At 45.5% G+C, this 14,454-nt stretch overlaps 1 protein-coding gene across 2 annotated transcripts in view; it reads left to right on the forward strand.

Annotated features, from left to right (window-relative positions):
* Positions 1–11,800, forward strand: part of slain2 (SLAIN motif family, member 2) — an 87,007-nt gene extending 75,207 nt beyond the window's left edge. For both annotated transcript variants that reach the window (XM_072496726.1, XM_072496727.1), the window contains one exon: positions 8,795–11,800. In XM_072496726.1, coding sequence (XP_072352827.1) covers positions 8,795–8,861 — 67 coding nt within the window. In that variant the 3' untranslated portion in view covers positions 8,862–11,800. The remainder of the gene's footprint in view (positions 1–8,794) is intronic.
* Positions 11,801–14,454: the final 2,654 nt, after the last annotated feature.

The following is a 14,454-nucleotide window of genomic DNA, read 5'->3' on the forward strand; positions in this document are numbered from 1 at the left end:
TTGTGTCACTGTTCTATTGTTTGCCAGACTTTAAAAATAAAAGCCTCAGATTTTTCAGAGTGAATTTTATGATGGTAGATACCTGCTATCAACTATCGTTGGCTTCTTTGAAATTAGCAAATTAGGAGTAGTTTGAGCACGTAGGCCAATGGTTCCCCAATTCAAGTTAATTAGACTCAGCTGGGCACAACTGAGGTGCAACAATAAACCCAGTGCCCTTGGCCTAAAGAGAGGATAATAAGCATGGTGCTGGGGTTTTTTCCTGATTTTTGTTCAAAAGAAATCTGCACAGTTATCTAGTCTTAATTGTCATGTAGCATGACATAACGTCTTGGTTCACATGTAGAGAAATACCACATTTTTTTTAGCAAGACACTGGAGAGAAAGTGGTCCCGCTATTGCAGAACAAGCCAAAGCCATCTTTCACAAAAGATGTAGCAGTTCTGTGAAATTCACCAGGAGGGGGGGCGCCAAGATTTGAACTTGGGTCAAAAGAGACATGGACAATATATAACTCATTGACCCAAGCTGTACCGTGTCCTTTTTTAAGTAGAATCACCGAAGAAAGTGCGAAATGAGTTACAAAGATAGTACCAGAGCTGAGGTTGTAAGTATCAAGAAAGACTAAACTTTCTGAGCTCTCTTTTTGTGAAAAGAGCAGGCTGAGGGGTGGCCTAATAGAGGTCTTTTAAAATTAAGTCATTTTTGATAGATGGACATGGTCGTAAATTTTAAGAAAATCATTAATAAATCCAACAGGAATTCAGAAGAAACTTCTTTATCCAGAATATAAGAATGTGGAACTTTGTAACACAGGGAGTACGTGAGACAATTAGCATAGATGCATTTAAGGTGAAACTAGATTAGTTTGTGCGAGTAAAAGAATAGAAAGAAAAGCTTGATGGGGTTAGACTAAGTGGTGGAGAAGGCTTGTGTGGAGCATTCATGCTTGCCTAGATCAATTGAGCTGAACAACCTGTCTCTGGGTTGCAAATTATGTGTAAAACACAAACATCATAATTTGCTGTAACATGGCACCTCCCATTGGTTAAATCTTGCCTTTGTATATTATGCCCATACTCGTACACAGCCCCCTTCACTCGTCTCAACTGCCAAACCGCCTTTCCTATGGACAGACGGTCAAACCTTGCCTGTAGTAGTTCTCTCCTGGAGTAGGATCCCCCGCATACAGCCACCTCAAATTTCCTCTACCAGCCACTGCCGCTCCTCTCTTGCTTTGCTGTCCACCTGAGCCTTGAACGAAATGATCTAACCACTTACTACCACCTTCCGCGCTTTCCACATCACTGATGGCGAAACCGTCCCATTCCTATTAAACCCCATATAACCCTCAATCACTTTTGCACAAGTTTGGGTCTGACAACAACACCAGGCTGGACAGGAAGATAAGGTGATCAAGAAAACATAGGAATTCTTGCCTTTATTAGCCAAAGTACAGAATGCAAGAGCAACATGGTTGTGCTGCAAATGTATAGGACAGCAGTTAGGCTGCCATTGGAGTACTGTGTGAAATTCTAGTCAACACAGTGCAGTCCCAGTTTTAAGTTGCCCCATTTTAAGTCATTCCATGTTAACGTCATCAATAAATTGGGGCAAGTATGTGCACTCCATATTGAGATTTCCATTTTAGCACCATTTTACCTTGGACTGACAATCTCCAGTGTAATCCTCCCCGGAACAGCTCACTGTCGACCCTTCTAGCTTGCCACATCTATTTCCTCACTCTCCTGTTCGCACCTTTCTCCAGCTGGTCTCCCTCTCTCACAAGTGAGGGTTTGGAAGAGCAAAGCAGTAAGCGAGTCAGAGCAGGAGAGGAAAAGAGCGAGCAAGAGAATTGGTGGAAGAGGATAGCATGGATAGTTGATCCCTTGTTCCTCTTGGTTAAGGGGCCTACAACCAGGGGGCATAGATTTGGGGTAACGGGTGTGAAGTTTAGAGGGGATCAAGGAGAGGTGGAGTGATCTGGAATTCTTTGCCTGAATGGGTGGTAGATGCAGAACCTGTTGTACTTGGTATTAAACGCTGGCAGTGCCGTAACCTACAAGAGTTACTACTGAGAGTGGGATTAGACTAGGGGCGCGATTTAATCAGTATTGCGCCCGGCATGGATTTAGGCACGTCGGTTAAAAAACAGACAAGGCCAAAATAGCGGAAAAGTCGAGATTCCTGCCAGGCGCAAATCAGCTTGCAATCTAACCAGCCCGCTCCCAATGACAAGTTCCGGATCTCTCCCAGATATGGCGATCATATCATTAACCTTCATTTGCACTCATTTCCATCTCATTAGCGAGATTGAAGTTGAATGCAAAACCTCCCGGCATTGCCATGCCCCCCTGGGGGGGGGGGGGGAAGAGAAATTCAGAAGACCTGGAGACTGCCGTTGTCTCCTTGGTGGGAGGCCTCCAGCGCTTCCTCATCCCTGATGGTGCCCGTAGGGCCCTAGCGGTTTCCATGGGCTGGATAGGGAGCTGGATTGAGCTCCTGAGGCCTCTGAGTCATCTGGCTTTGGCAGTCCTGGGGACTCCCCATTGTCTGCACCATGATGTCAACGCCCTTAATGATGGTCCGCAGTGGCTGGACCATGCTCTGCAGTGCATCGGCAATGTCCACCTGCATCTGGGACATGTCTCTCATCGACTAGGCCCTCAGCCATGGTTGTCACAGACTGAGCCATGCCTTGGACACCACCCAAGATGCAGGCATTGTGCTCCAGGCTTTCCACTGCAGGCGCCGCCCTAGCAGTGTTGGCCTCGGTGCCACGCATTGTCGGCATCATCTCCAGCGCCAGTAGCATTTGGGACTCCTCCAAAAGGTTATGCACTTGCTAGAATGTCGCTGACATCTCCTGAATCTCACGACTGTGACCTATCATTTCCATCAGCTCTGGGAGAACCATGTCCAGGGGCGCGGCATCTGGCTGGGGCCCAGCTGTGTCCTGGGATCCAGCAGACGTCTGACTGCTGTCTCTCTTGGATGGTTTAACGGGTCTGGTTTAGCACAGTGGGCTAAACAGCTAGCTTGTAAAGCAGAACCAGGCCAGCAGCGCGGGTTCAATTCCCTTACCGGCCTCCCCAAACAGGCGCTGGAATGTGGCGACTAGGGGCTTTCACAGTAACTTCACTGAAGCCTACTTGTGACAATAAGCGATTATTATGTTCCTGCCTCCACCTGATGTGCATTAACAACTGCGTGGTGCTCACCAGATTGTGCCCCAGAAGCCTGTCCACTTGTCGCCTATTGAGATATCTGTCTCTGAGGATGATAGCTGGGACGCGTTGATGGTGGTCTCCTCGGAGCTCTCCGAGGTCTCTTGGGTAGGAGGGGGGCGGGTGACGACTCCGGATGGAGATCCTGCGAGAGAATGGGCATGTGGTCAGTGAGAGCGAAGGATCATTTTGTCTGACATGAACAACTCACATGACACAGGTCAACTGGGTGAAGGGGCAGTGGATCCTCACCTCTGTGACGCAAGCCAACCTCGCTGTCAGTGAGTTCTCTCCTCAGACAACCCATGATTTCCTGGGCCCGTTTCTCATGGGGGATGAGGACTGGAATCTTGATACTATCCCCTCCCCAAGTCTTGGCCCTTTCCTGCTTATTATGGCCAATCTCCTCCTGCGGGGACAAAGGGAGGGCATTGGGGCAACAGGGTGTCCCGTCTCACATCGACGGTGTTGAAGCCTGGCCATGGCCGCCATTCCCAATGGAAGGAGCAGGTCGGTGCCCTACTATGTTTGTGTGGTGATTGGGAATGAGTGGTGAGGGAGTGTTTAAAAGCGCCCCCTTTTGTTAGTGGCGAGATGCTGAGGCACGAATCGGACAGAGAGAGAGCCAGTAATGGTGAGAAGCTGGTGGGGGCTTATTTCCAACACTATGTGCCGTTATCTGCGGGCCATGATCTCACCCATGTGGCCGTTATGAAACACCCGTCAATCACGGCCAGAATCAGACTTTGAAATGTTTCTGTTAAATCATGCCCAAGATTTCTTGTTGGTTGACACAGATGTGACTATTTGAATGACCTTTCATGCTGCAAATTTCTATGATTTTCTAGTTACATTGGTGTAGTCAGTTGTTTAGTAAATTAATAAAAATTACTTTTAAGGCATGACCATTATAGACCTTGGGCTCAAAAAAAAACAGCTTAATTTTGAGTCATCTCCAAGGCCTTGAAATGGGCACAATAAGTTTTCACATTGCCTACTTTCACCACACTGTTAACTCGATGTTTTTACAATTATGCAGTTCTTGAGACCTTTTCTTGCCTGGTTGATATATGCCTGGTTTTTCGCTGTGGCGCGTTGGAACTGTCGATCGATGAGTCGAGTGCCATATCCTGTTCGTACGAGGGCATCTTTCAACGTCTGTAGATGTCTGTTACGCTCCTCCTCGTCTGAGCAGATCCTGTGTATACGGAGCGCTTGTCCATAGGGATGGCTTCTTTAATGTGTTTAGGGTGGAAGCTGGAGAAGTGGAGCATCATGAGGTTATCCGTGGGTTTGCGGTAAAGCGAAGTGCTGAGGTGACCGTCCTTGATGGCGACGAGTGTGTCCAAGAATGCAACTGATTTTGGAGAGTAGTCCATGGTGAGTCTGATGGTTGGATGGAACTTATTAATGTCATCGTGTAGTCGTTTCAGTGATTCTTCGCCGTGGGTCCAAAGGAAAAAAATGTCATCGATGTATCTGGTGTATAACGTCGGTTGAAGGTCCTGTGCGGTGAGTAGGTCCTGTTCAAACTTGTGCATAAAGATGTTGGCGTATTGGGGTGCGAATTTGGTCCCCATGGCTGTTCCGTGCGTCTGGATGAAGAACTTGTTGTCGAAGGTGAAGACGTTGTGATCCAGAATGAAGTGGATGAGTTGCAGAATTGCATCTGGAGATTGGCAGTTGTCGGTGTTGAGTACTGAGGCTGTTGCAGCAATGCCGTCGTCATGGGGGATGCTGGTGTAGAGTGCCGAGACGCCCATTGTGACGAGGAATGTTCCTGGTTCAACTGGTCCATGGGTGCTGAGTTTCTGTAGGAAGTCCGTCGTGTCGCGACAGAAGCTGGGTGTACCTTGTACGATGGGTTTCAAGATGATCTCGATGTAGCCAGAGAGGTTCTCACACAGGGTCCCATTGCCTGAAACGATAGGGCGGCCTGGTGTGTTGGCCTTATGTATTTTCGGGAGGCAGTAGAGATCTCCAATGCGGGGAGTACGTGGGATGAGAGCACGTAGGGTGCTCGGAAGATCTGGGTCCAAGGTCTTGATCAGTCTGTTAAGTTGGCGGATGTGTTCCTTGGTCGGATCTGCGGGTAACTGTCTGTAGTGTTCTTGGTTGTTCAGTTGTCGGTATACTTTGCAGTAGTCCGTTCTGTTCAGTACGACAGCTTTCTCTGCTGGTTTGATGACGATGCTGCGGTTGGTCTTGAGAGCGCGGATGGCATTGCGTTGTGCTTGGGTGACGTTCGGGGCTGTCTTGTGAATGCGACTGATGAATCTGGCATTGACGCGACTCCTGACGGCTTGAGCATTCATGTCGAGTCTAAGGCAGCGGCCTTCCGGAGGGGTCCAATTCGACTCTTTCCTCTTCGGTTGCCGCACCGCAGATCTCTCGGTCTGCTGTTCCAGTTCATTGGTAGTGTGCTTGGGTTCGCTGTTGGCCTCTTGGGGTCTGTGGAAGAATTCCCGGAGCCTCATTCGCCTGATGAATTCCTCCGTGTCTGCCGCGAGACTGATGGGGTCCATTTTGATGGTGGTGCAGAAATTAAGCCCTCTGCTGAGGACTTCCGATTTCATCTGTTTGAAGGGTGTAGTCTGACAAGTTGACAATAGATTTCCCTGTATTGTTTTCTACTGTGACACCGGGACAACCTCAAAAACCGGACCGACCTCCTCAGAAGACAAACATGGGACACAACCGACAGAATACCCTTCGTCGTCCAGTATTTCCCCGGAGCGGAGAAACTACGTCATCTTCTTCACAGCCTTCAACACGTCATTGATGACGATGAACATCTTGCCAAGGTCATCCCCACACCCCCACTACTTGTCTTCAAACAACCGCGCAACCTCAAACGAACCATTGTTTGCAGCAAACTACCCAGTCTTCAGAACAGACACCACACAACCCTGCCATGGCAATCTCTGCAAGACGTGCCAGATCATTGACATGGATACCACTATTACACGTGAGAACACCACCCACCAGGTATGCGGTACATACTCGTGCGACTCGGCCAACGTTGTCTACCTCATACGCTGCAGGAAAGGATGTCCCGAAGCGTGGTACATTGGCGAGACCATGCAGACGCTGCGACAACGAATGAACGGACATCGCGCAACAATCACCAGGCAGGACTGTTCCCTTCCAGTCGGGAAACACTTCAGCAGTCAAGGGCATTCAGCCTCTGATCTCCGGGTAAGCGTTCTCCAAGGCGGCCTTCAGGACCCGCGACAACGCAGAATCGCCAAGCAGAAACTTGTAGCCAAGTTCCGCACACATGAGTGCGGCCTCAACCGGGACCTGGGATTCATGTCACATTACATTCATCCCTCACCATCTGGCCTGCGAAATCCTACCAACTGTCCTGGCTTGAGACAATTCACACCTCTTTAACCTGGGGTTACCCCATCTCTGGATCTGTAAAGATTTAATCACCTCCTAATGCTCGCATTCCTAGCATTGTTTGGCATCTTTGAATTTGTCTATATATGTGTTTCTGGATCAGACCTCTTCATTCACCTGAGGAAGGAGCAGCGCTCCGAAAGCTAGTGACATCGAAACAAACCTGTTGGACTTTAACCTGGTGTTGTAAGACTTCGTACTGTGCTCACCCCAGTCCAACGCCGGCATCTCCACATCATGGTTAATAATGTAGTCTAATTGAATACTACTAAATTTCACAATGTCGTGTATCAGTTTCTAAATGTAATACAAATTTGCCATTCAATAAGAATTTGTACATTAACATTTTAATATTCGGTAATGTTTGCAGCAGATCTCAGATATATATATATAATATATATATATATATTTAGATTTATTATATATATATCTTTAATATATCGTTCTCAGCTAGGGCTATGTCCAAGATTAATATCTTTGTATGAGAAACTTGAACTATATATGAATTGATGGAAGCATGGATTTACATTTAATATATGGCTAACGAGGACAGATTTTAGACATCCCTGTTTCACACTGGCTAGAGCAGTGTTTTTCAAACTTTTTTTCCGGGGACCCATTTTTACAACCTGCCAAGCTTCGGGACCCATGCCGGCCGACCTTTGCGATCCATGGCGCTCGATGTTCACAGCCCACGCCGCTCGACCTTTGCGGCCCACGCCGCTTGCCGGCCGACATTCGCGACCCACTATTTTGTCTTACCTTTAATGCGAGAGGTGAGTCTGCTTGGTCCGCATGATCTCACTCCAATCAGGTTCACGGGAGGAGAGGGCTATGCACATATTAGGTGCAGGATTCAGCCAGTTCCTTTGTGTCGTCTTCATCTTTGTGAGGACAGAAAATCAAACCTTGCACATGTAGGGCGTTGTGAAGGACAAAAGCAACAAAATGCTTGTTTTACTCAGCACAGATACTCCTCAGAGACACTACTCCGGAATGCTGACAGTTTCATTGACTTTTGCAGTGTTTTTAATGTGCAACCAAAGCTGAGACACCGAAGTTCAGTCACCTTCATTTGGAGTCAGGCTTCCCAGTTCTTTTACAGTTTCCTTATTAATGCTGTCTTCTTCGCTGTGTCATAGCAGTGTGGGGAACATGTAGTAATTTTGGCAGGTAAGACCTAGTTTGCGTCCAAGTTTTATCAGGAAAAACAAATCAGCCAGAGAGGACAACTTCTCAAGGAGGAAAGCATGGATTTCGTACCTCAGTTCGTAAACTCTGAGTAGCTCCCCATTGACTGATCATTACAGTAACTCTTCAAGCGGATGAAGTCCACCCTCATTGGGATTGACTGGTCACTGTTTTGACTCAATGCTTTAATATAGTCTAAAAGGTCAGCAAAAACGTATGCCCACCCTTCTGTACACAGAGGGCGACGATGTGATGATTTTCCATGGCTTTCATCATGTCCCGTGCCAAACGTTCAGTTCTGTACATGATTAAACCATGAGGAATATGTACTCTCTCCAGATTATTTGAGTAATGTTTAGGGATGCAAAACAGATCGAGGTCATAGCCTTGTTCATCATCGGTGACCACCACGCAGTCTGCCGCCAACATGCCGCAATCGCACTTTGACCCCAATTTCAGGTCCAACTCTCTCTGACCGCATGCGTACTGATGAGGGGGCACGCATGCGCAGTGCGCCCGTGTTTATTTAGCTGGTCGCGGCCGCCATTTTTTAAGTCACTCTCCGTCGGCAGTGTTAAAAGCCGGCTGCTGCAGTTCTTGCGCGTGAATTCACGAGATCACGGAAACGCCATAATGGACGGCTCCACGACCCTCCCGACACCCGCCCGCGACCCACCCGCAAGGTCACCACCCCCACTTTCAAAATGCCTTTGAAAATTCTAGAACTCTTCTCGTCAATGTGACTGTTCATTGAAGGGGTTGAGTTGTGCACCCTAACCACTTTACACATGTTTGATCAAAATATACAGTTGATTTAAATGTACAGTATCAGCTTTCTGTTTACCATTGTCCATTATGTAAATTATGTAACAAAATTCAATGATGTAAAGATGTGCAACTTCAATTACAATCAAAGCACAGTAGTGTACTGTCAAGTATATTAATTTCTCTTCCTATAACTCTACTTCTAGGTCATTGGCAACTCCGAAGACTTATGGCAACATTCGAGATGAAAGCTGGAAAGATGGTTGCTATTGAACTGATTACACGAGTCTGAAGCTTGCTCCGCTACTATTCCTGAAACAAAAGGACTTTTGACTTAAAAACTGTTCAGAGAGATTTAATAGGATTTGAGAAATCCAGTTCTCTGCCATAAATCAGCACAAATTGGTGGAGATCATGGAGTAGCACTTTATTGACATTAAACATCAGACTTTTTCATACATATACAATCAGTTTTTCCATGACTGTCCATTGTTTTGATGCTTATGAGCAATTTGTCGTCATTCAAAAAAAAGCAGAGGTCTGGACATAATCCCAAAAATGCCAAAGAGAAAGCTTACAACAACCATTGGTAGGGGGAAATGGATAACTAATACTGTTGAGACTTTAGAATAGTCAGTAAAAGACTACTTGTGAAATCCTGTTTTGTACAAATCAGATATTGTACCAGTTACAAATGTGATGTATTGGAAGTAAAGCAAGGCACAATTCCATTACCGTGATGGGCAGATAGTGTCACAACAATCCAGCCCACTCGTAATCCGACTTATTTCAGGATATAAAAGCATCCCATAGTTCTGAATACCTTGAGTGACATATAAGACAAATTACACATTTTTCTAACTTTATTTGTGAAACTTTGGTGGGGTGGGTGGAGAATGTTATTTTAATTTGTAGTAATTTATGTTAACGCCCTAATGGTAATATCACACTGAAATGTTTTGTTCACTTAAAGTTAAAATTACACCAATAAGTTTTAATTGTAAAAATTGAAGTTGATGTAATTTCTGGCACTCTGCTGGTGATCACTGGAGTTGTGACCTGTTGTACTTTATAACTGACTGAAAATTTAGTAAGAAAAGACAAGTCGTAACCTGAATGGTGCTTTGTGCAGGTAAAATACATGTGGATAAATGGCTTAAGTTGAAAGTTGAGTGTATATTGTAAGTGAGACACTTTGTTTAACTTTTGCCCACATCAAGAAAAAATATTGGTTGGGGAACCTTCAGTATCGTTCGTGGGTGGGTGGGGGGGGAGGGGGGGGTTGCAGTTGACAATTTCTGTTTAATTGCCAAAGGGCTTAGTGTCAAGTGTGTTTTACACAATTGTTTTTGTCAAATTGTATAGCACTGGCTCAGGAAAGAGTAGCTTTAATGTGCAACCAGGTTTTCAGCATGCAGCGCTGTTTTGGTAACTTATGTTTCCTTAAAAGATGGGCAGTGAAAACTCGGTCCATTCAAGTTGTAATCTGATCACACCACAGTGCTTAAAAAAAACAATGCAACATAGTTCTATCTATGCACTCATCCTGTTATACAAACACAGTTGCTTTGAGCTGTTCAATAAATACTGCAGCCTGGTAGGTACTATATTCAGTAATTACAGTGTTTAAAGACATGTATATTCTGATGAAAGATTGAGTTTACATTTAAATATATTTTCATACTACAGACAGTAGTATGTTTTAACTTTATTATTTTACAGTGATGCCATAAAATAGCTTTAATTGACAGTCACAGTAATCATCTGAGGCTAATTGTTTTAAGAAGAGTATTTTGGGATTTATTTACAGGGAGTATTCATTTGCAAATTTATAAGAACGCCTTTCCAAAATTCCCTTAACCTTCATGTGCTGAAGCCAATAATGAATGATGGGATAAGTGTGCCAGGAGAGGTGGTCAGCCAATGAGTGGGATAAACATGAAAGTTGAGTGAGTAGACAGTGAATGAATGAGATGGGTGTGAGATGATGGATGAATAGGGTGACAGAGTGGACAAAGAGAGATGGGCGTGGGTTACAGATGCTTAGGTTTACAGTTATTGTATGGAGTAAGCATGTGATACCATGTGAACATAGTGGGTGAGCTGAATGTGATTTTTATTTGTGTCTGTTTGCCAATCTAAATGGCCAACTGAAGTAAAGTGTCACGTCAACTTAATTCTACAAATTGGATAGATCTGAAAATCTCGATTCATGAGAACATAATCGTATGTAATGGGGAAAGAACTTGTTCAAATGTAAACCTCCATATATAACGGTTTACAGTGAATTTATTTTTAAATATGTACCTGTACAACTTGATTGCCCTGTATGTGTAAATTCCTAAATGAGGGAATTATATTTATTAAGTATTTTCCAAATTGCCCTTTACTATCTAAAACCAGTCCAGAGAATGGGCAGTGTAATTAAACATTTGGTTTCATTACAAATTACATTATTTCTGAATTTGTGTTGAGGTAAACAGTCTTTTCAAAAGTAGAATGTTTGGATTAGTCCTTTCCACAGGAGCGATATGTTTGAAAACTTGATGCGGAATGATGGCTAAAAAAACCTTCTAAACAACACCTTGTGGGAGCGCAGTGATGTAACCATAAACCCATTCCAAGTTGTGGAACTTCTTTCAGAAAATTACTTTGAACATTGGCAGTACACAATAGTGACATTCTTTTATTCTTGATGGAATACTTTGTTTTAATATATTATAGATACACAAGTATACACTGGCACACTGCAGTATCACGTGACACAGGATGAAAATAAAACCTTATGGTAACCTTAAGAATGAATTGATCAGTAAATTAAAAGGCATGTTAATCCACCCACAGTGGTTTAGTTCAGATGAATTAATCACAAATTTGACATGCAAACAACATTGAGCTAAAATCCTGTGGGCAAAATAAACTTGCTTTCACTTGAGAAGTGTGGAATTCTTAATTTTATATAATAAAAAAATAGTGCCTATAATTTAAATTCATTTTTGAAATTATAATTTTGTTGAATGTGGGTTAATTTTTGTGCCAATAGCTTGGAGTAGATAATACTCAATGTAAATAAATGGTCATATATTGCTTTCAATATTTAATTTTTTTGCTCTGCTATGTAACTTTTGTAATGTTAATGAACTTGTTTTAAAAAATGCAAGAATCATCCTGTCTGGAGAAAAAAATAAACAGTTCTTGACATTGGAAAACTATTTCATATTGTATTACTGAAATTTAATTCTATTGAACAGAGGCCAACTGATTTGTAACTGTTGGTTTGACAGCTGGTTCGTGATGCAGAGTATGGCCAGTAGCCCTGGTTCAATTCCTGTACCAGCTGAGGTTATTCATGAAGGCCCTGCCTTCTCAATCTTGCCCCACGCCTGAGGTATGGTGATCCTCAGGTTAAATCACCAACAGTCAACTCTCTCCCTCAAAGGGGAAAGCAGTTTATGGTCATCTGGAACTGTGGTGGCTTTACCTTGCATTCTGCCAATAAATGTATCAACAATGGAAAAGGAAATTAACAACCAGGGAATAGTCTTGATCAGAACCATTGTAATTTGTATGTTTGCATAAATCAATTCACCTACAATTCCTTACTAATGAAAATTAAGTTGTGATACCATCTCCTTGAATAAAACTTTTGCCGCTGGGTTTAAAAAGATTTTCTGATTTTTATGCCAAACCATGTGTGTGTGGAAGGGGGGGGGGGGGGGGGCAGTATAAAAATTGGTGGAACTATTTCCTTTAGTTCAAATCAGAGCTCGATGAACTATCATTATTTATGCTGAATTTCACTGAACATGGCTGGTAGATTACCTCTTGAAAACTGCAACTAAAAATCTGACTACTACATACTGTAAAATGGTGAAGAGAATGAATTGGATAGTTTCAGGAATGGCTTCTAACCTTGGAAAATAAAAGCCACCTTGATTCATGATTCCTCCTTTGCTTACGTAAATCTAAATTAATGGTCCCTAACACTTTTTCATTGACTGAAGTTTTGTTAAAAACTTTTCTCAACTGAGTATGGGGCAAAGGCGAGTCAGATGCTGGCACATCAGCTTTGTAAGAGGGAGGCAGCGAGGGAGATTGGTGGAGTTAGGGATAGAGGGGGGAATAATGTGCAGAGTGCGGTGAGGGACTTCTATGGGGATCTACAGGTCTGAGCCCCCAGCGGGGGAGATGGGGATGTGACGATTCCTAGATCAGCTGAGGTTCCCGAGGGTGGAGGAGGAGCAGGTGGCTGGTTTTGGGGCGGCGATTTGGCTGGAGGAGCTGGTTAAAGGATTGGGGGACGTGCAGGCGGGGAAGGCCCCGCGGCTGGATGGGTTCCCAGTTGAATTTTATAGGAAATACGTGGACCTGCTGGGCCCATTGCTAGTGAGGACTTTTAATAAGGTGAGGGAGGAGGGGACCTCGCCCCCGACAATGTCCAGAGCGCTGATTTATTTGATCTTGAAGCGGGACAAGGATCCATTGCAATGTGGGTCATATAGACCAATCTCGCTCGTCAATGTTGACGCGAAGGTGCTGGCGAAGGTGCTGGCTATGAGAATTGAGGACTGTGTCCCGGGGGTGATTCATGAGTACCAGACGGGATTTGTAAAGGGCAGGCAGCTAAATACAAATGTGCGGAGGCTCCTCAATGTGATTATGATGCCCTCGGTGGAGGGGGAAGCAGAGGTAGTGGCAGCTATGGATGCGGAGAAGGCCTTTGATCGGGTGGAGTGGGAGTATCTTTGGGGAGTGTTGCGGAGGTTCGGGTTTGGGGAGGGGTTCATCAGTTGGGTCAGGCTGCTATATAGAGCCCCGGTGGCGAGTGTGGCTATGAACCGGCGGAGGTCGGAGTACTTGCGGCTGTACCGGGGGACGAGGCAGGGGTGCCCTTTATCCCCCTTGTTTGCACTGGCAATTGAGCCGCTGGCCATGGCATTGAGGGAGTCCAGGAAATGGAGGGATTGGTTCGGGGGGGGAGGAGAGGAACACCGGGTGTCGTTGTATGCCGATGACCTGTTGTATGTTGCGGATCCAGTGGAGGGGATGGCGGAGGTCACGCGGATCCTTAGGGAGTTTGGGGACTTTTCGGGGTATAAACTCAACGTAGGGAAGAGTGAGCTCTTTGTGGTGCACTCGTGGGACCAGGGAAGGGGGATAGACAAGTTACCGCTGAAGAGGGCGGAAAGGAGCTTTCGGTACCTGGGGATCCATGTAGCTAGGAGTTGGGAGGCCCTGCACAAGCTTAATTTGACGCGGTTGGTGGAGCAGATGGAGGAGGATTTTAAAAGATGGGATATGCTGCCACTCTCACTGGTGGGTCGGGTGCAGTCGGTAAAAATGACGGTCCTTCCGAGGTTTCTCTTTGTGTTCCAGTGCCTTCCCATTCTGATCCCCAAGGCCTTTTTCAAACGGGTAAGCAGGAGCATCATGGGATTTTGTGGGCGAATAAGACCCCGGGGGTGAGGAGGGTGTTTCTGGAGCGTAGCAGGGACAGGGGGGGGGGCTGGCACTGCCGAATCTGTGTAGCTATTATTGAGCAGCCAATGTGGCGATGATCCGTAAGTGGGTAATGGAGAGAGAGGGGGTGGCGTGGAAGAGGGTGGAGATGGCGTCCTGTGTGGGCACTAGCCTGAGGGCGCTGGTGACGGCACCGCTGCCCCTCTTGCCGACAAGGTACACCACAAGTCCGGTGGTGGCAGCGACACTGAAGATCTGGGGGCAGTGGAGGCGACACAGGGACGAGGTGGAGGCCTCGGTTTGGTCCCCGATTCGGTAGAACCATCTGTTCGTCCCGGGAAGGATGGATGGGGGGTTCGGAGCTGGCATCGGGCAGGGATTAGAAGAATGGGGGACCTGTTCATCG

The sequence above is a fragment of the Scyliorhinus torazame genome, chromosome 3 (genome assembly GCF_047496885.1).
Source record: "Scyliorhinus torazame isolate Kashiwa2021f chromosome 3, sScyTor2.1, whole genome shotgun sequence".
Classification (NCBI taxonomy): Eukaryota; Metazoa; Chordata; class Chondrichthyes; order Carcharhiniformes; family Scyliorhinidae; genus Scyliorhinus; species Scyliorhinus torazame.